The 23,256-nt window shown below is 38.2% G+C and overlaps 1 protein-coding gene across 1 annotated transcript in view; it reads left to right on the top strand.

The window, feature by feature from the left end:
- The first annotated feature begins 674 nt into the window (after positions 1-674).
- LOC124722807 (molybdenum cofactor biosynthesis protein 1-like) overlaps positions 675-23,256 on the top strand; it is a 43,537-nt gene continuing 20,955 nt past the window's right edge. Inside the window, exons 1-3 of the mRNA XM_047247936.1 lie at positions 675-803; positions 1,985-2,065; positions 22,424-22,648. Of these exons, the coding sequence (XP_047103892.1) occupies positions 675-803; positions 1,985-2,065; positions 22,424-22,648 (435 nt within the window). The remainder of the gene's footprint in view (positions 804-1,984; positions 2,066-22,423; positions 22,649-23,256) is intronic.

The following is a 23,256-nucleotide window of genomic DNA, read 5'->3' as shown; positions in this document are numbered from 1 at the left end:
TCATATACTTTAAAATTTAAAAGTAAATCTAGCAATGCTAGAATCTACAAAATACTGATATACCCATTTTCAAGTTTTTGTTTAAAGATTCGTGAGTTTCAAAACTTACGTAGATTATCTTTTTGATGATAGAACTTCACATAAGAAGTTATTAAGAACATTGCGAATATCACATGACGAACAATTGAATGACTGAAGCAGTGTTATCAACCCTCATTCATTGACACATGTAATAATTTCGTCGAAGCAGTGAAGTTCAGAGCTGTTGTAAAAATTTCTGAAATTAAAAGTATATATTACCTAATGAAAGTATTATTTTGGGGTGAAAGAACAGAATAATTATTATTTTTGGAATGTAATAATTCACTATGGCTTCATTTTAATTCTAATAAGTTTCACACTGTAATGAAACATTGTCTAAATGCCTCTCTCTCTCTCTCTCTCTCTCTCTCTCTCTCTCTCTCATTTGTTATAACTTACCGCTGTTATTTTGTATTTGTATTGCAGTCATTACATTAAAATTGGCTATATTGATTCTGCAATTTATACTATTATGATATTGCTAAGAATTGATTTAGAGAATAAACGTATATATTTATTTGTAAGATACTGTAAATTTATACCACTGGAACTCTTTCAAAATATTTGATTGCGTAATACTGCCAATAAATACAATGGCTTTCTTTCTTCTGTTTATAATTGTAATAGATGTTGGACACTTTGACTCCAAGTATGTTATACAGAAACGCAGTGATTTTTTACAAAAGGCAAAACTATGTGTTCGAAGAATTGTGGAGAGGAGGGTACGTGATGTATTTTAAGTAGGTTATAAAGAGTAACTATAACAACATAAACAATAAATTATTGATAAAATTATGTAATTGAATCGATAAAAAATCTACTCACCAAGCGGCAGCAGAACATACACATAAAAGACTGTTGTGATTGGCAAGCTTTCAGAGCCTGTGGCTCCTCCAGACAGAAGCGTTGAAGGGGAAGGAAGAAGGGTAAAGGAAAAGGCCTGGAGAGTTCCAGGAAAAAGTGTAGATTTTGGGAAAGTCACCCAGAACTGCGGATCAGGCAAAAAATAGAAACGACACATGTCATATACCAGCTATTATGTAAACACTGTTCAGCTTTCTACATCTGCATGACTACCACCAAATTATCAGTTAGGATAAATGGGCATAGGCATAGTGTATATACTGGAAACTCGCAATATCCTGTTGCAGAGCATGCTCTACAACATGGCATACGTGACCTCGGCACTTGTTTCACCACACATGCCACCTGGATTCTTCCGCCAGACACCAGTTTCTCAGAACTCCGCAGGTGGGAACTAGCACTACAACGTGTCCTTGGTTCTCACCACCCACCTTGCCTTAATTTACGTTAATTTCTCCTGTCTCAGCTTTTCTTCACTGTAATTACTCTTTGCTTCACTTCGTTTTAGCTTTCTACATCTTTCATTGTCTTTCCCGTCTATTTTCACTGCCCCCTCCCACAGCTGTTGCATACAATACACTTAGCTTCTCACTCTTATTAACTCATGTACAGTTTTAGTAGTAATCTCTGTCTTGCATATTACCCTGTCTTCCACCTTTAAGCTCTCAGGTTTCCGAATCTTGCCTGATGCAGTCCCCAACAATTAGTCTTTCCTTATCATCCTGTACGGTAAGTCACCCATGACCCACAGTTGTGGGTAGCTTTCTCAAAATCTACCCCTTTTCTTAGACCTCTCCAGTCCTTTTCCTTCACCCTTCTTGCTTCCCCTGCAACCCTTCAGCCTGAAGAAGGAGTCACTGGCTCCAAACGCTTGCCTATCACAACAGTCTTTTATGTGTCTGTTCTGCCACTGCTTGGTGAGTAGATTTTTTATCTATCCAATTAAATAATTTTATAAAGAGTATCTGTGTGTGATGTTTTTATTGGTATACAACTTGTTATAAACAAAACTTATTTTTACCATTTAATATGTTTCCAGATATTTACCAGTGGTAAAGATGAAATTGGGTTGGTTGTGCTTGGTTCTGACAAGACACAGAATCCACTTGATTACCCAAATGTGAGTGTGGAATTCCTCTTGCACTGCCTACATGGCAGATGATATCCTTTGTGGAGAAATCATGGCAGATGATATCCTTTGTGGAGAAATCTTTACATGAAAGTGAAATAAAAACAGATTGGATAGATGGTGTTGTTGTTGGCATGCAAGTCTTGAAAGATGAGCTAGAGTAAGTATTTAAAGCTATCTGTTTCATGACATTCCTGGAACATGTTCCAGAATGTGTGTTACACAAATCACAGTGACATAGTTGTGACTTTATAAACTTGAATCAATATGTTTTTGTAATGAAAAAGAAACAGAAGGCACAATACCTGCAGAAATAGGAATTTTTTTTGTGTGATTTTGCTGTATGAATGTTTTTTACAGTTTTTCAGCTCAATAATTAAGGAGGTATTGATACAAGGCTTTGCCAAAAATCCATCTGTCACCTACAATTCCAGCCCTGTCACTGGCATTCCCTACCCCACAATATGACTGGGCCACCATGAAAGCAGCCACATCATTGTCAAATTCACTGAAACTACTACATAGCAATTTACTTGAGTATGGCTGCTGTTGTGGTCTTCAGTTTGGTTTAAGCACTGCGTCAATACCTTCTCTTCATAGCACTCGGAGGTCGCGATCTGCGACTGTTTTTACAAATGGCAAGAGAACTTTTCCTCTAGTTGCTTGTTTTTCAGTGAAAGATGCAAATATTTTAGAATGTAGTGCCTTATGTATATCTGTTAGAATAGCCACAAGGTCTGAAAGTTAATTTCAAATGATTGAGCTCTTCTACAGAGTATTGAAATTCACAGATTCTTCCAACCTGGTCCACCAATGTCTTACATACTCCTCTTCCTATATGGATTGTTTCCAGTATTTGGAGATGAAACATTAGGCAGCAAAACGTGCCTTATAACCAAAATCTAATGAACATATAATTAAATTAACCAAAGATGTAATGTTGCACTCTGAGGTAAGACTAATCTTGAATGCAAAGCCAAAGTGGAAATTAAATGTACGCTGCAACATTCATCTCACTTTTTGTTATTGAAATTATTCACAGTGCCATAGGGAGAACTGAGTTTATGTGTTTTATGGAGTCAGATACACGCTGTGGCACAGGGTGCTGTCCGTTATTCTCCTGACTATGATGTGCAGGAATGGTAGTCTTCCTTCTTCTTTGGTCTCCATAGTGAATTTGATTTTGTGGCGTGTGGAGTTCAGATGTACAAAGAAGTCAAGAAGTTTGTCTCTTCCATGAGGCCAGATGACAAGTGTGTTATCCACATAACAGAAGAAGAAGAAAAAGAAGAAGAAGATGGATTTCCATTTGGATGACATCAGGGCCTCTTCCTCGAAGTGCACCGTAAACGTATTCACAATCTCTGGTCAGAGTTGGCTGCCTATTGTGACTCCATCTGTTTGCGGGAGGGGGATGTGCCACGAGTCAGTGAAGTGGGAAAGTTGACCAAGTAATATGCGTGACGTGTCATACCTCGACCGATATTGAGAACAGAATAAAAATTCAGAGGCATTACTTTTCAGCACTCCCATGCATATTCTGTATGCAAGAAAAGCTTATGGAGCAGGTTTCTCATTCAGAAATTCTATTTCAGTGTTGGTTGTTTACACGAAGACCGTGTTAAGCATAATGGAAGAAGGAGAAATGTTTATAAGCATTCCAGATTTGGCAGTGGCAGGCTCATGGTCTGCTGAGACTCTGGTTTATTGTTTCACTATATTGCTGCTTGCATTGCTCAGAATCTCATTTTGTGCGAACATAAAATTGGTAGGTTCAGGAGGGCCATGCTAAATGCCTTGCAGGGCCTCAGTAGTGCCACCCAACTAGCACCTGAGAGGGCAGACAAGTGTTCGCTCATGCATACGTGATCCTGCAGTGAAGTTGTGTACATTTAGTCAGGAAGTGGGCTTGTATACAGTGAGACAAGTATCCACACAGACAATGTGATGGCATCTGGAGCAGCACAGACTGTCAAGCCCTTAATGCAGCTCTAGAGAGAGGTGAACTGACAGCGGTGCAACTGACAACAATGCCAGACACAGGAATGGCACTGTGTCATCGTATCAGATGAGTCTCGGTTCTGCAACATCGTCACAATTGATGTACTCGTGTGTGGAGGCTCTGATGCCAACAGACCTGGCCAGATTGTACCTGTCATTCCCATGCGGGTCCAGCATGTGATGTGATGGTATGGGGTGCAACTGGATACATGTCACAACCTCTGGTTCACATAGCCAGTAATTTGGACAGCAGCCACTGCATTTGTGTTTTGTTAAGGCCTATCGCTGTGCCCTATTCTCAAGGGCTCCGTGACGTTATCTTTTAACAAGATAATGCAAGACTACACATCACCTGAGCTGTACTGAGCTACCTCGATACAGAGAGTGTTCCACTGTTGCCGTATCCAGCATTTTCTTCAAATCTGTCACCTGTGTGGAACGTCTGTTCACTGGATGCCAAGAGATGGCTATGCCACCAGTCGCCAGCCACTACAGTTGATGAACTCTGACATATGACATACAGTTGAGTAGCATGAAATGATGTACCCATGGCTGTAATCCAACCTCGATTTGATATCCAGTGTGATGAGAGCTGTTCTGCTGTTCCAGTTTCAATACTGAAATTCATATATTATTTTTATGCTATCCTAACCAGATTGGACTGTGGTGTCATACAGCATAAAATATCTTACAACATGTTGAATCAGTGATGAGAAGTGTAGAACAGCCAGCAGGGGAAAGATGTTGGCAATGAGACAGCTTTTATGTAGAACAGCAGTACAGTGTTTCACAGTGCATAATGCTTCCACAGATTGAGAACAAAATGTGTGGTTTGCTTTCATCCATTTTCACAAACATAGCCTTGAAAAATAATGTTGACATTACTGTGCATTTCACTCTGAGGCATATTGCACTCTGAGAATGTTCATCGAATTCAGTTACTTTGTATTATATTTCAGTAACAGTGACATAATAGCAAATTGGACTGTATGAGTTTTTATGGATTTTTTTTCCAGAGACACCCTACTATTTCTTCAGATTTATTTAATTTGGGTATAAATCCTTTCCAGCATATATGCTGTACACAAAATGTTGAACATAAAATGTAGCTATCTGCTGATTTAACATCTTGCTGAGTATACCAGTACAATGTTTTGTTGTAACAAATAGTTCAATGTATTTTACACACTTATAAACTTATTTATACAGTTATAGTAATTTATACCATTACATTAATGTTGTACCTTAATGTTCTGGAAGATGATATTATAAGGAGCCTCATACTTTTCCTGGATGATAGAGTTGTCTATAATGAATTATTGCCTGAAAAAAATCTGCACAAATTTGAGTCAGATCATAACATTTCAAATTGGTCCAAAGATAGGCAACTGAGTTTAAGTTTTCAGAAATGTAAATTGGAGCACATCACAAAACAAATAAAAGACAGTATTGTATGACTACATTATCAAATAATCACAGTTTTAATTGGTCAACTCATACAAATATCTGGATGAAATGAAATGGTGACATAGACTCACTTGTAGGCAAAGCAGAATGCAGACTTCAATTCATTGGTAAGATACTGGAAAATGTAATCAGTCTGTAGAGGACATTGCTTACAAAATACTTGTGTGGCCCATTCTAGAATATTGCTTAAGTATGGCCCATAACAAATAAGGCTAATGGCAGACATTGAATGTATACAAAATAGTGTAGCATGATTGATCATAGATTTATTTGATGCATGGGAGAGCATCAAGAAGCTACTAAAATTGGAAATGCCAGACAAGTGAAGATAGACGCCAAATATATGACAAAACCCAACTTATGAAATTTCAAGAACCTGTATTAAGTGAGGTATTTAGGGATTATACAATAACCGCATATGTATCACTCCTATAGGGACCATGAAGGCAAGATTAATTACAGCATGCACAGAACCATTTAAAGAATCATTCTTCCCACAATCCACATGAGCATTGAATGGGGAAAAACCATAATGTGTGGTACAACAATGTACTTTGTCGTACAACCCACAGTGGTTTATACAGTGTGCATGGAGACATGGAATCAGTTGACAGTAGCTGGGTAATGGTTCATATTGATTCCCATTTCCCTGTTGCAGTAGGTGATCTCATGCCTCTAATTATTTTTTCATTGCTATCTTAACTTGCATTCTTCAATTCAGTTTATTAACCCTTCTCATCTCTTTGTATTAGGGCAAATGTACAGTTAACTTTTAAGGAATTTGTATTTTCAATTTATCAACTGGAGGTTTGTTTTATATGCAGCAGCAATGTTACAAATTATTTGTTTCAGTTTCTTTAGAATAATTTGCTGTTTCACAGGTGCCTCGCCCCCATCCCCGCTCCCACCCTCACCCCTGTCTCCACACTGCAGCTGTAAGTGAAGGAAGGTATATTAAGACAGAAGAAGTAAATTTTAGCTGACGATGCTAACAGTATCATAGTTTATACAACATAAAAAAGTATGCCTTGCAAGTTTACCAATTAAATATCTTATATTTTCCTCCCAAGAGAGTCTTATGAGACTCAAGATCTTTACAGTTTCTCTTTTTTTTTCTTTTGTGTCTTTAGTTTAAAATAAGTTTCCCCTATTGTGGTGTTGTTTTGAAAAAATACTCGATTGTTTGGAAAAATTATTCTTAATTTTGTAGTCACACTTTTGTTGTGTCTAAGTACTACTGGTTTCAGTAGCAAGTACCAGCATCAGTTCATCTTATTATCAAAAATTTCTTTGCAAAATAAAAGCTGACCACTGTGGCCAAGCGGTTCTAGGTACTTCAGTCTGGAACCGTGCTGCTGCTACGGTCGCGGGTTCGAATCCTCCCTTAGGCATGGATGTCCTTAGGTTAGTTAGGTTTAAGTAGTTCTAAGTCTGGGGGACTGAATACCTCAGACGTTAAGTCCCATACTGCTTACAGCCATTTGAACCATTTTGCAAAATAAGAAGCTTCTGTACAACTGCAAACTAGACATACCATTTTCAGGGTGCAGTTCACATCTATTGAAAGCACAACAGTGACCTTTACTTTTAGTAGATAAGACACCTACTGGGGTAAGTGACTTGATGACTGCACACAAGAAGTTGTCATTTATTCCATATGTAGCTACCATGCAGACTCATATTTTGTATTAGAGTGTCCTTACTCTTCCAAAATGTTAAACCTTGTCTCTGCAGCCACAGCTTCCTCTCTTCAGCAGTTGTCTTCATCTCCATGTGTGAAGAAAATCCCATTCATTGATCATATTGTTTAAGTAGGATGTTCTCAGTCATCCCCTTGTTTTCTTACCTACGATCTTGCCTTCAGAAATGTTTTTTAAAAGATTATCGTCTCCAGTTAAGTGTCCAGTGTATTTTGCTTTGCCCTGGCCTATAACTTTCAGTGGTTCTTTCTTCTCTCCTATCATGCTCCAAAAACCACTTAACTGTGTGTGGCAGGGGGTACGTCTCATGCCACCAACTGATCCCCTCTGCCTTGTTCCACTTGTGAACAGTGCTTGGGAAGAATGACTGTCAGTACGCTTCTATATTATCTCTTAATTTCAAATTTTCTTCTCGTGATCATTTCGTGAATTGTATATGAGAGAAACTATTATGTTGTCAGACTCTTCTCGGAAACTACTCTCTCGAAATTTGGGTAGTAAATCTTTCCGTGATGCACAACTGCTCTCTTATGGCATCTACCACTGGAGTTGCTGAGCATATCTGTAATGATGTCACAGCGACTAAATGATCCTGTGACAAAACACTCCGCACTTCATTGGATCTTCTTTCTCTCTTCTGTCAGTCCTACTGGGTAAGGACACAGAGGTAATTTACATTCGCTTAAGATTCTTCCTGTGAATCTTAGTCTGGCATCTGCTTTTCTATTGCTGTTTTATGTGGTCATTCCTCTTTAAGGTTGCTCTGGATAGTTACTTCTAGATATTTTATGGTAGATTCTGTTTCCAGCAATTTGTCATTAATAGTGTAGTTGTACAGTATTGACAGTATTGGATTTCTTTTCCTGTGTGTGTGTGTGTGTGTGTGTGTGTGTGTGATATGTTACATTTATTTATGTGCAGGGTCAACTGCCAGAGCCTGCATCATTCACTAATCCTCTGCAGGTCATTGTGCAAATTGATACTGTCTTCTGTTGTTGCTACTTTCTGATGGACAAGTGTAGTACCTGTGAACAATATTAAGGAGCCTCTGACACTTTCTACTGGATCATTTATATACATTGTAAATGTAATGGTCCTATCGCATTTCCTTGGAGTATTCCAGAAATTACCTTTTGATTCTTGTCATCTTTTCTTTGTTGTTGTTATTACTTCCTTGATGAACATATTAAGGAAGTAAGGTGATAGAAGGCACCCGTCTCTCACTGCCCTTCTGGTTTTCCTTCTTTCATATCCGGTTCAGTACTCTGACTTTTGTATATACTCAAAATTAATCATCTGGCCTTCCACTTTGGACATTACTTTAAGGAATGATGATATAATGGTAATCTGTTTATTAAACAATATTTTAACGATACACTATGCTTTCTGATCATATAGTGGCTTGATGATGGAATTTGATACTGAAATTAGTAATCATTAGACAAAATAAAAGTGAAGCTATAATTAAAGAAAGTAATATTTTGGATCATGTCAGTTGTTGTTCCAAACAACAGCACGTCAGGAATAGGTTCAAATGGCTCTGAGCACTATGCGACTTAACTTCTGAGGTCATCAGTCACCTAGAACTTAGAACTAATCAAACCTAACTAACCTAAGGACATCACACACATCCATGCCCGAGGCAGGATTCGAACCTGCGAACGTAGCGGTCATTCGGTTCCAGACTGTAGCGCCTAGAACCGCACGGCCACTCCGGCTGTCCAGGAATAGGTACTAAATTATTTGTCCGCTGATGACCTCACAGCTTAGAACACTAAAACACAAATGTTAATTGTTTGTTATATGCCCTGGTAGAGTTTACAACTGTTTACAGTTCACGATTGGCTGTTGGAGATTGGGCGTTAATCACATAGTGTATTTAGTGCACAGTGCAGAAAAAGGCAGAGTCCAGAAAAGTAAACAAGTGTAAAGGCAAAAGTTTCATGACAAGATGTTGTGTCACCATACTTTGAAGACAATTATAGCCAAAGACAGAAATTTAAAAGAAACTGGCTCATTTGAGCTGCGGAGACCTAGTCGAGGATTCTCAGTAGATAATTGTTAGCACAGTAGAATTTACAAAGAGACAATGTCAGTTCGTGTGAGGGAAGGTTGATTGGTAAGTACCTATCAGCTTTCTCATAAAACTCACAATTTGAAGAATACACATCAAGGAAAAGGTAGAAGTCCAACAGTGTCAAATATAGACAATAATATCGATCATCCAACAGTTTTGCAAAATCCCCAGTTGTACTTACTTTACTTACTTACTTACTTACTTACTTACTAACTTGGTTGGGTTAACATCTTCAGAATTCATCTCTAGCATTGTTGGTGAAAAATATGGAGACTGTGTGCTGATTTAACTGACATTTTCCAAGTCTCACACATATAAACGATAAAGGAGTACAGTCAAAGCTTTGTTGACATATTACAGACCTAATTGCCATATGGACTGATTTTCCAGTTCTGCTGGTGATTTCTGCATCTGTGACCTCATTATTACATATAAAGCTACCGAGATATGGAAATCTGTCAACATCTTGTAGTATCTTCTATTGCACTGTAATCGGGGAAGAGACGAGTAATTTCCACTTACTTTGCACATTCTGTTTGCCTTATCTCTATTAATTTTCAGCCCTACACAATAGGGCATTTAATGAGAAAGCAGATAAAAATTAACTTGATGCCTTCCAAGGAGACGGTCTCTACTAAGTCTCTACTCCTTCAAGTCTGACTATGTAAGTGTAGACCAGACATGGTTTAAGTTCAGAGAAATAGTATCGACATCAATTAAGAGATATATACCAAATAAATTGAAAGGATACCAAATAAATTAAAAGGGTGGTGCACAAAATATGTCAAAACTCAGCTGCAGAAGCAATGAAAAAAAGCACGTCAAAGTTTAAAAGAATGCAAAATCTCCAAGATTAGCGATGTTTTACTGAAGCTCGAAACTTAGGGTGGGTTTCAGTGCAAGATGTGTTTAATAGTTCCCATAGTGAAACTTCGTTTTGAAATCTGGAAGAAAATCCAAAGAGGTTCTGGTTGCATGTGTAGTACACCAATGGCAAGACACAACCAATACCTTCACTGCGCAATAGCTGTGGTAATGTTACTGATGACAGTGCTACTAAAGCAGGGCAACTAAACACGGATTTCTGAAATTTCTTCACCAAAGACAACAAAGTAAATATTGCAGTATTCAAATCAAGAACAACTGCAACTGTGAGTAACTTAGTAGTAGCTCTCCTCAGTGTCATAAAGCAGTTATGTTTCTTTCAGAGAATGCTGATACAATAGCTCCATTAGAAATCATATATAGCCACTCATTTGATAAAGATCCATACCTAGAGACTGAAAAGTTGCTCAGGTCACACCAATGCTCAAGAAAGAAAAGACGAGTAATCTACTAAATATCAGACTCATATCACTATTGTTGATTTGCATTAGGATTTTGGAACATATATTGTGTTTGAATATTATGAATTATCTCAAAGATAATGATTCATTGATAAATAGCCAAGATAGATTCAGAAATATCGACCTTTTAAAACACAGCTAGCTCTTTAGTCACACAAAGTAATAAGTGCTGTTGACTGGGGATCTCAAATTGATTCCATATTTGTAGATTTCCAGAAGACTTTTTGAAACAGTTCCTCACAAGCATTTTCTAATCATATTGTGTGCCTAGGGAGTATTGTCTCAGTTGTGCAACTGGATGTGTGGTTTCCTATCAGAAAAATTGATGGAAAATCGTCAAGTAAAACAGAAGTGATATCTGACATTCCTCGAGGAAGTGTTACAGACCACCTGCTGTTGCCGATCTACATTAACAATTTAAGAGAGAATCTGAGCAGTCCTCTTAGATGATGCTATCATTTACAGTCTTGCAAATCATTTACTGTCTTGTAAAGTGATCAGATGATCAAAATGAACTGCAAAATGATTTAGGCTACCTATCCATATGATGCAAAAAGTGGTAACTGACCTTAAATAATAAAAATTGTTATGTCATCCGCTTGAGTAGTAAAAGGCATCTACTAAATTTTGGTTACATGATAATTCACGCAGATCTAAAGGCTGTGAAGTCTACTGAATACTTAGGAATTACATTTACAAATAACTTAAATTGGAATGCTCACATAGATAATGCGGTGGGAAAGCAAACAAAAGACTGTGATTTAATAGGAAAACATTTAGAAGATTAGGATTACTAAAGAGACTATCTACAACTATACTTGTCTGTCCTCTTCTGGAGTATTCTGCATGGTGTGGGATCCTTACCAGATAGGACTGACAGAGGACATCATTTAAAAGTTCAAAGAAGGGCAGCTCATTTTGTTTTATTGGGAAACAGGAAAGTGCATGCCACAGATATCGCATGTGAATTGGGGTGGCAGTCGTTAAAGCAAAAGCATTTTGCTGGAGCAGGTTCTCAAAATTTCAATCATCAACTTTCTCCTCCGAATGCAAAAATATTTTGTTAGAGCCCTCTTACATAGGGAGAAATGATCATTGTAATAAAATAAGAGGAATCAGAGCTTGTACGGAAATATTGAAGTGTTTGGTTTTCCTCAAATGCTGTAGGGGGGTGGAATGGTAGATAAATAGGTTGAGGGTGGTTCTCTGAACCCTCTGCCAGCATTTAATTGTGAATTACAGACTAGTCATGCAGATATAGATAGTGTATATAGGCTTTCAATATTGTGCACTGATTCTCTAATTTTATACATTGCTCAAATACTTTCGTGGCGCTTTGGAGTGACCCCTTTAAAATAACACTTTACCAGTCTTCTTAATATGTATTTTGGTAACCAGGTTGATAAGAAGTTACAACAATACTCTCTTATTACTCCCCAGGTTTGGGTTATATTAATGAACAAAATCGCCGCAGTGTTCCATAACAATTACGGGCTGAAGTTTGCTGCTGATGGAACCAATATGATTTTCTGTGTTTCTGAGCATACAGGTTGTGTACGCTGTTTGGAGTCTGGTGTAAGCTGAATCAAATGTTTTTATTGTTGTGATCTTCCATCTGAAGATTGGTTTCATGGAGTTGCCCATGCTAGCTTATCCTGTGTGAACCTCTTCACCTCTGCGTAACTACTGCAGTGTACAATAACTTGAACTTGCTTACTGCAGTCAGTTTTTGGTCTCCTACAGTTGTTACCCCCATTATATTCACAGATGACCACATATTGTGGAAATTGCATATTGTAATGTAGGATGCAATAATAACGTACGGAAAGTTTCTGTTGAAAATTACGAATTATTTAGGAATAAAGGAGATGGCTCACCAAAAGGCAGAAGCACTGTCTCATCGATAGGCACACGAACAAAAGGTATGTAGAATGAGATTTTCACCGTGCAGTGGAGTGTGCACTGATATGAAACTTCCTGGCAGATTAAAACTGTGTGCCGGACCAAGAGTCAAACTTGGGACCTTTGCCTTTTGTGGGCAAGTGCTCTACCATCTGACCTATCCATGCACGACTCACGACCCGTCCTCACAGCTTTACTTCCACCAGTACCTCGTCTTCTACCTTCCAAACTAAAAGGTACGTTGCTTGGCGAGCTTCCAGAATGCACTTTCTTTTTCTAGCTGTAGGGAAAACATGCGCGCGCGCGCGCGCACACACACACACACACACACACACACACACACACACACACACACACACACACACACACACACATTCTCACATGCGCATGCATGTCTCCTTATGCTGTGGTCGCTCAACTGCCAGCTCTTTACTGGCCCACGGTGAGTGTTCTGGAGTGAGGTGGGGCTTTAGAGTAGGGTAGGATGGGGTGGGTTGAGGCAATGTGAGAGATGGAGAGAGATGGGAGGGGTTTGGAGGGAAGCATTTAGTGGTTCGTGGGAGAGTGGGGAGCCATCTGTGGGCTAGCTAGGGGTGCAGGTAGAGGGGTCAGGCGACATACAGCTGGGCACTCATAGACTAGGGTATGACGTGAGATAACAGCACACAACTAGCTGATTTGGGTGGGGCGAGAGGGGGGGGAGCGGCGTGTGTGTGTGTGTGGGGGGGGGGGGGGGGCAGGGGGGCTGGGAGTTAACTTGGATTTAGGCCAGGAAGCAAAGGATGTGCTGTAAGTATGGCTACGAAAGTTGAGTATTCTTAAATAAGATCAGCTGGTGCCAATGTATTGGAAAGTAACTGGCACACAAAGTGCAATTGTGGCTTCTTTTTCTTTATGAATTTTGAATAGTCTGCAGAGCAAATTGAATTAGGAGGATCAGGCATTTGTGTGGGTCTAGGAAAGTAAATTGTAGAGCCAGATAAAAGGCGCACAAGACAGGAGGGGTACTACTACTCATCACTGCTGTATCGTGCTACTAGTACGTGTCAGTGTGAGTGCACCGAGAGTGGTGTTGCCGTACATGCGTCTTTAAATTGGTCACTGACTGATCATTGCAGGCTGGCTGCTGGATTCCGCCTCTGGGAGCCAAGCGTGCGGCGCGGTCCCTGCCGTGCCATCTGCTGATGACTCGCACATATATAAGTGTGGAACAGTGCTGACTGACTCTCTGTGTGATTCTAGTTTGTAATGTGCACATCAGTGTTCTGTGTCTTGTTGAGCCCTTAGAGGCATATTGTTTGGAGATTATTATTAAAGCCATATTTGTGCGACTTGGATCACACTTCAGTATTTATTTATTTATTTAATTATTTATTTATTTCTTGTTCCATAGATCCAGTTAGTGAGTCAATCACAAGGATATAGAACGTGTCAAATTGTACAGGTTTCAATTTAAACTTACAATAAATACAAGGGCAATTCAATGGCAAATTGTACATAGTTTAAGACATACTATAAATACAGTAACAGATACACTGTCAGCTAGACAACATAACAACCGTTTGACAGAAAAAGGAGTTTCAAATAACGGTTAAAGATAAGAGCACAAAGTTAAATCAGATATTAGGCCTACAAGAGTAAATACATGTACAGCCAATCTGTTGTTGCAAAAAGTGTGCTAATGCCCAAATGCACAATAAAATCAATTGAATTACTTCTAGACACAATAAGTTTAGTGATGGTATACACTTTCTTTCAGGTATTCATCCGCAGTATAATAAGATTTCTCTGTCAGGTAATCTTTGAGAACTAGTTTAAATTTTGGCAGTTCTGTATGAACACATTTGATATGTAGTGGTAGAGCATTGAACAGCTTTATGCTGGAGTAGTAAACTCCTTTTTGTACCAGAGTGAGACGTTTCATTTCTAAATGTAGATTGTTTTTGTTTCTGGTGTTATAACCATGGAATTTACTGTTGTCTTGGTAGATGGAATAATTTTTGCACACAAAGGTCAGCAAGGAAAAAATAAACTGTGAGGCAGTTGTTAGGATACCTATCTTCCGAAACAAGTGCCTGCAAGAGTGTCTTTGATGGACCCCACACATTATTCTGATTGCTTTTTTTTGGATGGTGAAAACTTTTTTTGCAAGTGGTTGGTTCCCCCAGAATATGATAGCATATGACATCAATGAGTGGAAGTTGCCAAAGTAGGCAACCTTAATAGAGTCAACTTCAGCCACTGAAGAAATTGCCCGTAATGAAAATGTTGCCGAGCTAAGTTTTTTACATAGATGAAGAATGTGAACTGACCAATTACATTTACTGTCTATGTAAGCACCCAGGAATTTTGTGTCTTCAACTTTCTGTATTGGTTGATCTCTACATTTTATGTCAATTTCATCGGGATTACTTTGTGATGTATGGAACCTCATATAATGAGTTTTATCTGCATTGAGTGAGAGACCATTTGAGGAGAACCAATTTAAGATGTCATTAAAAACAGTATTTGTAGTTTTTTCAAGATCATCATCAATCAAATCGTCAATTAGAATTGTGGTATCATCGGCAAACAGGGTAAATTTGCTGTTTGTCTCAGAACAAAGAGGAAGATCATTAATAAAGATGAGGAAAAGCAGTGGGCGCAAAACGGAGCCTTGAGGCACACCACACGTTATCGTGCCCCATTCAGACGAGGCAGGTTCTCCAGAAGAGCCATTTAGCATTACAGTCTGCTTCCGATCCTGTAGATATGATTGTAGCCACAAGCCAACAGTACCACCTAAACCATAGTATTCTGCCTTTTTCCAAAGAATTTGGTGGTTTACACAGTCAAAGGCTTTCATAAGATCGCAAAAAATACCCACTGGAGACATTTTTTTGTTAATGGCTTCCAGAACTTGGTTGCTGAAAGAGAATATTGCCTGTTCAGTACAAAGACCGGCACGAAAACCAAACTGATTTTTGCTTAAGATACTATGGAAGTTGAGATGGTCTACAATCCTCCTGTGCATGAGTTTTTCTAGAATTTTCGAGAAGGTAGTTAATAGAGATATTGGGCGATAGTTTGTAACAATGCTATTATCCCCTTTTTTAAAGAGAGGAATCACTACAGCCAACTTAAGTCTGTCAGGGACAATCCCATCTTGTAGGGATGCATTGTATATGTTGCATAAGACGGGACTAACAAATTTATAACAGTGTTTCAGTATTTTACTAGAAATATTGTCCACACCAGCAGAATTTTTATTTTTTAATGATCTAATTACTCTTATGACTTCGCTTACAGTAACTGGAGATAAGGATAACTGTAGGATTCTGTTGCTAATAGCTTTCTGTAGGAGGGACAATGATTCTTCCATGGAACCATTACAGCCTGTCTTCTCTGCTGCTCTCAAAAAGTGGTTATTAAATATTTCTGCAACCAACTCAGGTTCCTTAATGATACTGTCCCCTGTTTTAATCTCTACCTGAGACATGTTCCCTGTTGTCCTGCCAGTTTCCCTCTTTATTACATTCCATATAGTTTTAATTTTATTTTCTGAGCTTTCAATTTCTGATTTTATGCACATATTTTTAGATTTATTTATAACCTTCTTGAGAATGCTACGGTAAAGTTTGTAGTGTTGTCGTTTCTTTGGATGATTACAAGTCCTGAGAGAACTTTATAACATCCTCTTTGTTCTACAAGATGTTGTTATCCCTGTAGTGATCCAAGACTTCTTGGCATTGCCTATATGACTATTTCTAACTACTTTTTTGGGAAAGATGGACTCAAATACAGACATGAATTCATTTAAAAATGAATTGTACTTTTTGTTTACATCTGTTTCCCTATAAACTCGGCTCCAGTCTATCTATTTTAGGCTATCATTGAATTTTTTAAGGCCCTGTTCATTTATTATCCTAAAAGATTTCCAAGAATGCTCGGAACTGTTGCACACACTGATGTAATTGAGCCTAAGCAATTGACCACCATGATCAGAAAGGCCAAGGATTGGATGTACAGTGATCTCATTCCATGTAGACTTATCTATAAATATATTATCTATCAGACTTTTACTGTTAACAGTAACCCGAGTTGGGAAATCTACTATTGCCATCAGATTATAAGACTCCATTAAATGTACTAAATCAGCTTTACTATTGCTCTCATTTAGGAAATCAACATTAAAGTCACCAGAAATTATCAAGTTCTTGGACTTTGAGTACAGTATGGATAATAAAGAATCTAAGTGCTTAAGAAATACATTCAAATTCCCTGAGGGAGATCTATACAGTGCTAACACTACAGCCGTGAAGTCATTTACAGTAATCTCAACACCACATACTTCAATTTGTTGCTCTATACAATGGCTCTTTAAATCTAATGCATTGTAAGATATGTTGTTTTTTACATAAATTACCACTCCACATTCTTCCATGATGGTTCTTGAGTAATGCGCTGCCTGACACACAGTATTACTTGGATAGTACATCACCACAAACATATGCACCGGGAATGTACATCCTTTGACAGTTTGCTACGTCTCTCTCTTCTAGGACTGACATGGTAGCTGCCTTGCATTTCTTAATGACTCTGACCTTGTCAACCACAAACCGAATCTTAGTGCAGTCATGATTTCCCTGAAGAGATTACATGACAGCAGAGACTTGTAAAATTGTGTTACCCATTTCTCTAGCCAGTGAAGATTCATTCTATACCTTCAGATACAGTGTCATGTAGGAGTAGAACAGCAAGAAATACGGAGCTCCTCTAACAGTAATGACAGTTTATCACCTCCCAACACTACATGTGCCAATGTTTCAGTGCATTTTTGAATATGTTTGTTAACAGATTCATCAACACAACAAAAATTTACGATCTCAGTAGCATCTTATTTCTTAACTCATACTTTCCTATTCATCAGAATCTTCATCGCTGCTCTTTGATTCGTCAGAGCTCCCTGCTGTACTTTGTTTTATTTCATAGTTAGAATTAGTTGAAATACCACCTACCATATTTACTCAAATCTAAGCCGCACTCAAACCTGAAAAATGAGACTCGAAATAAAGGAAGGAAAAAAAAAATTCCTGAATCTAAGCTGCACCTGAAATTTGAGACTCAAAGTTCAAGGGGAGAGAAAAGGTTTAGGCCGCACCTCCAAATCGAAACAAAGTCGGTCCATTGTAACATGAGACACAACTTAGGTCGAATGATTGACGATACAGCTACAGTAGTTTGGTTCGAGTCGTAAGCTTAGCAGTTAAGCTTTACCAGGTAGCCTTTGCTATGCGTCGGGCGCTCCGTCCGTATTTATACTGGTACCCTTCCTTTTTCACATGCTTCGTCTGGTTTGAATCGATTGCTTATTTTGCTTTGATCTGATAAGTGCCGTTTTCCTTGTTATAGGCGTTTATGTCACTCTAAGCTGAAAATGCATTACTGTACTGTGTCATGCATTGTTTGCCGCATTCTGATAGTGTGTGTTTGCGGACTGTCATCGCTCGCGGCATGGCTTGCTTTTGTGCACGCTACCGCCGCCTAATAAAAAAAAAAAAAAAAAAAAAAAAAAAAAAAAGAGAGAGAGAGAGAGAGAGAGAGAGAGAGAGAGAGAGAGAGAGAGAAATCATCTCATTAGCAGAACAATGGCAAGAGACTACTATTTCTTGTTACTTACACTGCTGCTTTCTTTGATAATGATCAACAAGAACCAAATAATAGACTGCGTATGATAGAACATGTTCTGAACGAGAGTTAGGCGAAAATTTTTCTCCATTTGAAAATCTATGTGGCCGCTTCTTTAGTACATCAAATTCTGCACAGAAATTAGATTCATCTTAGATTTAAAAATCTAGTCAGTTGCCGTGCTTCATTTATGACTGTATCACTATTAGGCATAAGAATAATACGAATATAAACATGACACGATATGTATATTCTTCCGTGTTTGCTGTTGTCTCACTCTAGTTTCGTAGTTTATTAGGCAGACAGGATTTAAATAAGATAGCAGCAAACACGAAAGAATACATGGCAAAATGTTTATATTCGTATTACTCTTATGATGAAGAGAATACTGCATGTGATTCACATTTCATCAGGTTCCTATTAGCAACCATCTCTTCTCACAGGTAGGAAAAAATTCAGAACGTAGAGTTGGCCATATTGACAAACATCCCAAACAGTCTTGCCAGTCGGATTTTCGTAATACATTGAAGTTCTGCTACATTCGAAGATGAACAATACGGAATTTGTATTTACTTCGTTGGATAATGTATGAAAATTGTCTTCCACCTTTTTTTTAAATTTATTTACTGACGCAGAGGTTTTGGCGCCAGTATTTATTTATCTTTGTGCCTACGAAGCATGCCTGTGTAGCGCTACATATATTCGACGGCAGAATTTAGTTGTGGCAGCACCTACCAACATTTTTCTGAACTTCCACTTGCTTTGCACTCGATTCTAAGCCGCAGGTGGTTTTTTGGATTACAAAAACCGGAAAAAAAGTGCGGCTTAGATTTGAGTAAATACGGTACATCCTCTCCTTTGGATTCAACTTCTTAAGTATTATCTTTCAAGTCAACACCTGCTAATCTGTGAGACCGAAATGATGAGCCATACTACTCTATTTCACTGTGCCTGTTAGTTTCATTTGTATAACATTTTATTCCAGCATAGATGCTGCACTTATAGTTTCATATATGCATTGCAGCAGCAGACACAATAAAAGTAGCAATCAGCAGTGCTTAGTTTGTTGAATGGGTAAAAAATATGCCATTGTCCCAGTTCCACATATCCCCAAAATTTGATTCTGCCAAATTCTGTACTCTCTGAAATCGAATGTTTAATCCAAAGATGAAAGTGAACAAGTTTGATGCAGTATTGCTAATATTGTTTATTACTCATCTTGCTGAATGAAATGCATACCATGTCCTTTCTGAAAGGTTTGCAGAAGTAATGCACATACCAGTTTTCTAAAAACTTACATTGAGATTGTGCTCTCCTTCCTCTTGTACAAATTAGTAGAGCCCTTCGGATTACTCCACAATATGCCTCTTGGAAAGGTGGTAACGACAGTATTATCAAATGATAGATTGGCACTCACTGTATACTGTAGATGTTGTGTTGCAGGCAGGGGAAAAAAAAAAAAAAAATACACCACCTATTAAACACGTAAGCTTTTGGTGCAAACCCCCCCCCCCCCCCTTCCCACACACACACACACACACACACACACACACACACACACACACACACATGCGCGCAAATGCAGATCACACATACATGACCACTGTCTCTGGCTGCTAGGGCCAGACTGGGAGCAACTGCGCATCATGGGAGAAACAACGGTCGTGTGTGTGTGTGTGTGTGTGTGTGTGTGTGTGTGTGTGTGTGTTTTTTGTCCACTTTGGAAGAAGACTTTCTGATCGAAAGCTTATGTGTTTAGTAGTCTTTTTGTTGTGCTTGTCTGTGACCTGACATCTCCTGTATACAGTGAATAGTAATGTATCTTTTTTATAATATGGTCATTATTCCAGCCTAGATTTTCTATTGTTTGATTCCTTATAAGACCTTATAAAGACAGTTACTGACAATTTCTTTTTTCTTATTGGAGAAAAGTAAAACCATATGGGGGCCAGACGTAGATTGTAAATGAATATGGAATAGAGTATTTTTATTTTCCCTGTATGCAGTGTCAATAACGTCACCTCACACACTTCATTTCTGGCAGCACCTCCTTCTCAACACATGACCGTCCCCCACCACCTCACCATAGTCTTCAAGTTATATCCTATAGCACTTCTGGGTGGACAAATAGATGAAGGATGTAGTTTAAAACAGTATAACTAAACTTAAAAGTCAAACTGCCCTTTTATAGAGACTGCCATCATTATTTAAACATAATAAACATAATCAAAACAGTCAAAAGAAATTTTTTTTCAAAAGAGCAGAAAATTGTAGTGAAATTCATGAAAGGATTGTTTTAAATTGTTATATCTTCAATCAATAAGTATGTCAGCATTTCCCAGGATTTTCTGGCTTAATTAAGACTAGGTCATGCCACCACAGTGGTCAGACAGTGGACTTGCCTTCGAGAGGACAACGGACCCGAGTCCCATCGGGCCATCAAAATTTGGGTTTTCCTTGATTTCCCTAAATGATTTAAGACAAATGCTGGGATGGTTCCTTTGAAAAAGATGACATTCGGCTGAGGAAGCTAATTTCTGTGGCACGTCTGATGACACAGTGCTGGTGGAAGCACGAGTATTTCAGAGCACACCATTCATTGCACACTGTTAAACATAGGGCTCTGCTGCAGACAACCCCCGTATGTTCCCATGTTGACAACACTGTTGAATTACAACTTCTGTGGCTCAGGAGCATTGAGATTGGGCAGTGAATCAATAGAAATGTGTCATCTGGTTGAATCATTCGTGTTTCGCATTACACCTGCTTGACGGTTTTGTGCACATACACCGTCAACAGAGTGAATTGGTGCTTGAAAGGTGCACTTTGCTACAGACGTAGGCCAGTGGGAGCAATATTATGCTATGGAGGACATTCACCTGGTCTTCTGTGGGTCCTGTGGTAGTAACTGAAGGCTCCATAACAGCTTTGTTCTGTGTGAACATTATTGTGCACTGTCCGCACCCTGTCTCTAATGAAGGTGACATGTTTCAACAATATGACTTTCAGTGTCACGAGGCCAGAATCAAATTCACCCCTTCTGAATCTGATGGAATACATCTGTAATGCTATCAGATACCAGTTCTGCACCCAGAAACCACTGATCTCCAATTTATGGGAATTACATGACCTGTGCTTAGACATGCGGTGCTGCATAATGCTGGGAACATACCTCACATAATGCTGGGAACATACCTGAAATTTGTTGAACTTGTCCCACACAAAATCACTGCTGTATTGTGTTCCAACAGTGGACAAACACATTATCAAACAGGAGGTCATAGTGTTTTGTCTCATCAGTTTATATATTCAATGCTTGAATGAAAGGTGTGCTCTTTTCCTTTTTTCTGCCATTGCGTGTATGTGTAAAGCAGGATATTCTACCATTTGGGTTTGTTTATATGAAGGCTGTCAGTATTACCACCTGCACAGATACTAAATGCTGCTTTTGTGAAGACCTTTTATCTTGAGAACACTTTTAACTTTGTTTCACAAATGGCAGCACAGTTTCAAGAAAGCTTCTTAATTTAATGTAATAGTTAAAATAATACCTTCAGCAAAAGATGTGTGCGTTGGAGTGGGGAAAAAGATTGGAGATGTATGTAGTTTAATTTTCGTAAATTGTTAAGAAGGTTAACAGCTTGGCATGCTAAGATAAATTCAGACAGTCTCCAAAAAGAGAGAAAAAGATTAATTTAACAGAATCAGTGAGGTATACAAATATAACAACAGACTTGTAGAACCATTATTTTGTAGGTTAGATTAGATTAGATTCAGCTTTTGTTCCAAGACCCAAAACATGAGATGATTCTCATGGGTGAGTAACATGCCAGAAAGTATAACATAAAAAATATAAAACATTTAAATACCCTGATCATTTGTCAGGAGATTGGCAAACTAGGTGAATACAATACAAACTGGAACAGCTAATATTTTCAGAATTGATACGCTGTCAGACTGAAATATTGTTATGCACTATTAATAAATTTATCAAACAAAAGGTACATAATCTTGACTGTTATGACAAAGTGCTCTCAGAACTGAAATCTAACAGACATTCTTAGTTAAGCTGGCCTAACAGATATTCATCTATAGAGTAGGATGAGTTGCCTATCAAAAAGTCTTTCAAACTCTGTTTAAACCATGCTTTATCTGATACCAAGTTTTTAATGGTGTCTTTCTTCCACAGATAAATTGTGTTGTAATGCGAGGTTTTAATGAAGATGAAGTGTGCAGTTTTGTGGAGTTAACAAAAGAGAAAAATGTTGATGTAAGATTTATTGAGTACATGCCTTTCAGCGGCAACAAATGGAATGATGGGAAGATGGTCTCATTTAATGAAATGCTCCAAATAATTAGAAAGCAGTGGCCTAATTTTGATCCTCTTCCCAATGGGCCCAATGATACCTCAAAGGTATGTGCAGTATTACATATGAACATACACTGACAATAATTTAATGTTTATGACTTACTACCAATCACAAGAATACTTCACATCTGCTGGTGGTATGAGAGATGGACTGGTTTAGTTACATATTTCTCATCCCATTCAGTAAGTCTGTCCTGGCCTGGGTTTCTCTGCAGCTTTTCTGCAACTCTCCCCATTTCCTAAACCTTGACAAGCCTTTTCTTTCTTCCCTTTTCCTTCCCCTTCATTGTTTCTGCCAGAAGAAGAAGCCACTGGCTCCAAAAGCTTGCACATTTCCATAACTTTAAGGGGAGTTAGAAGGGGAAAACATTCTTTTTCACTTTTTTGGGTTTTTATCTGATTATAAAATTTGCAATTTTCCAAATAAAATGATATGTATATTACTTATAAACTTGCGTGGGAAGTATTTTATTTTATTTTCTAAAATATAATCTACACCAGTTGAAAATGTTAAAATTTTTACATGCATTACTTCAAGACCTAATAAAATCGGTAATTTTTTATATACAGGGTAGTCCATTGATCGTGACCAGGCCAAATTTCTCACGAAATAAGTGTCAAACGAAAAAACTACAAAGAACGAAATTTGTCTA

This window comes from Schistocerca piceifrons, chromosome X (genome assembly GCF_021461385.2).
Source record: "Schistocerca piceifrons isolate TAMUIC-IGC-003096 chromosome X, iqSchPice1.1, whole genome shotgun sequence".
NCBI lineage: Eukaryota > Metazoa > Arthropoda > Insecta > Orthoptera > Acrididae > Schistocerca > Schistocerca piceifrons.
Note: the sequence above shows the minus strand (reverse complement) of the source record. Positions and strands in the feature narration are given on the sequence as shown.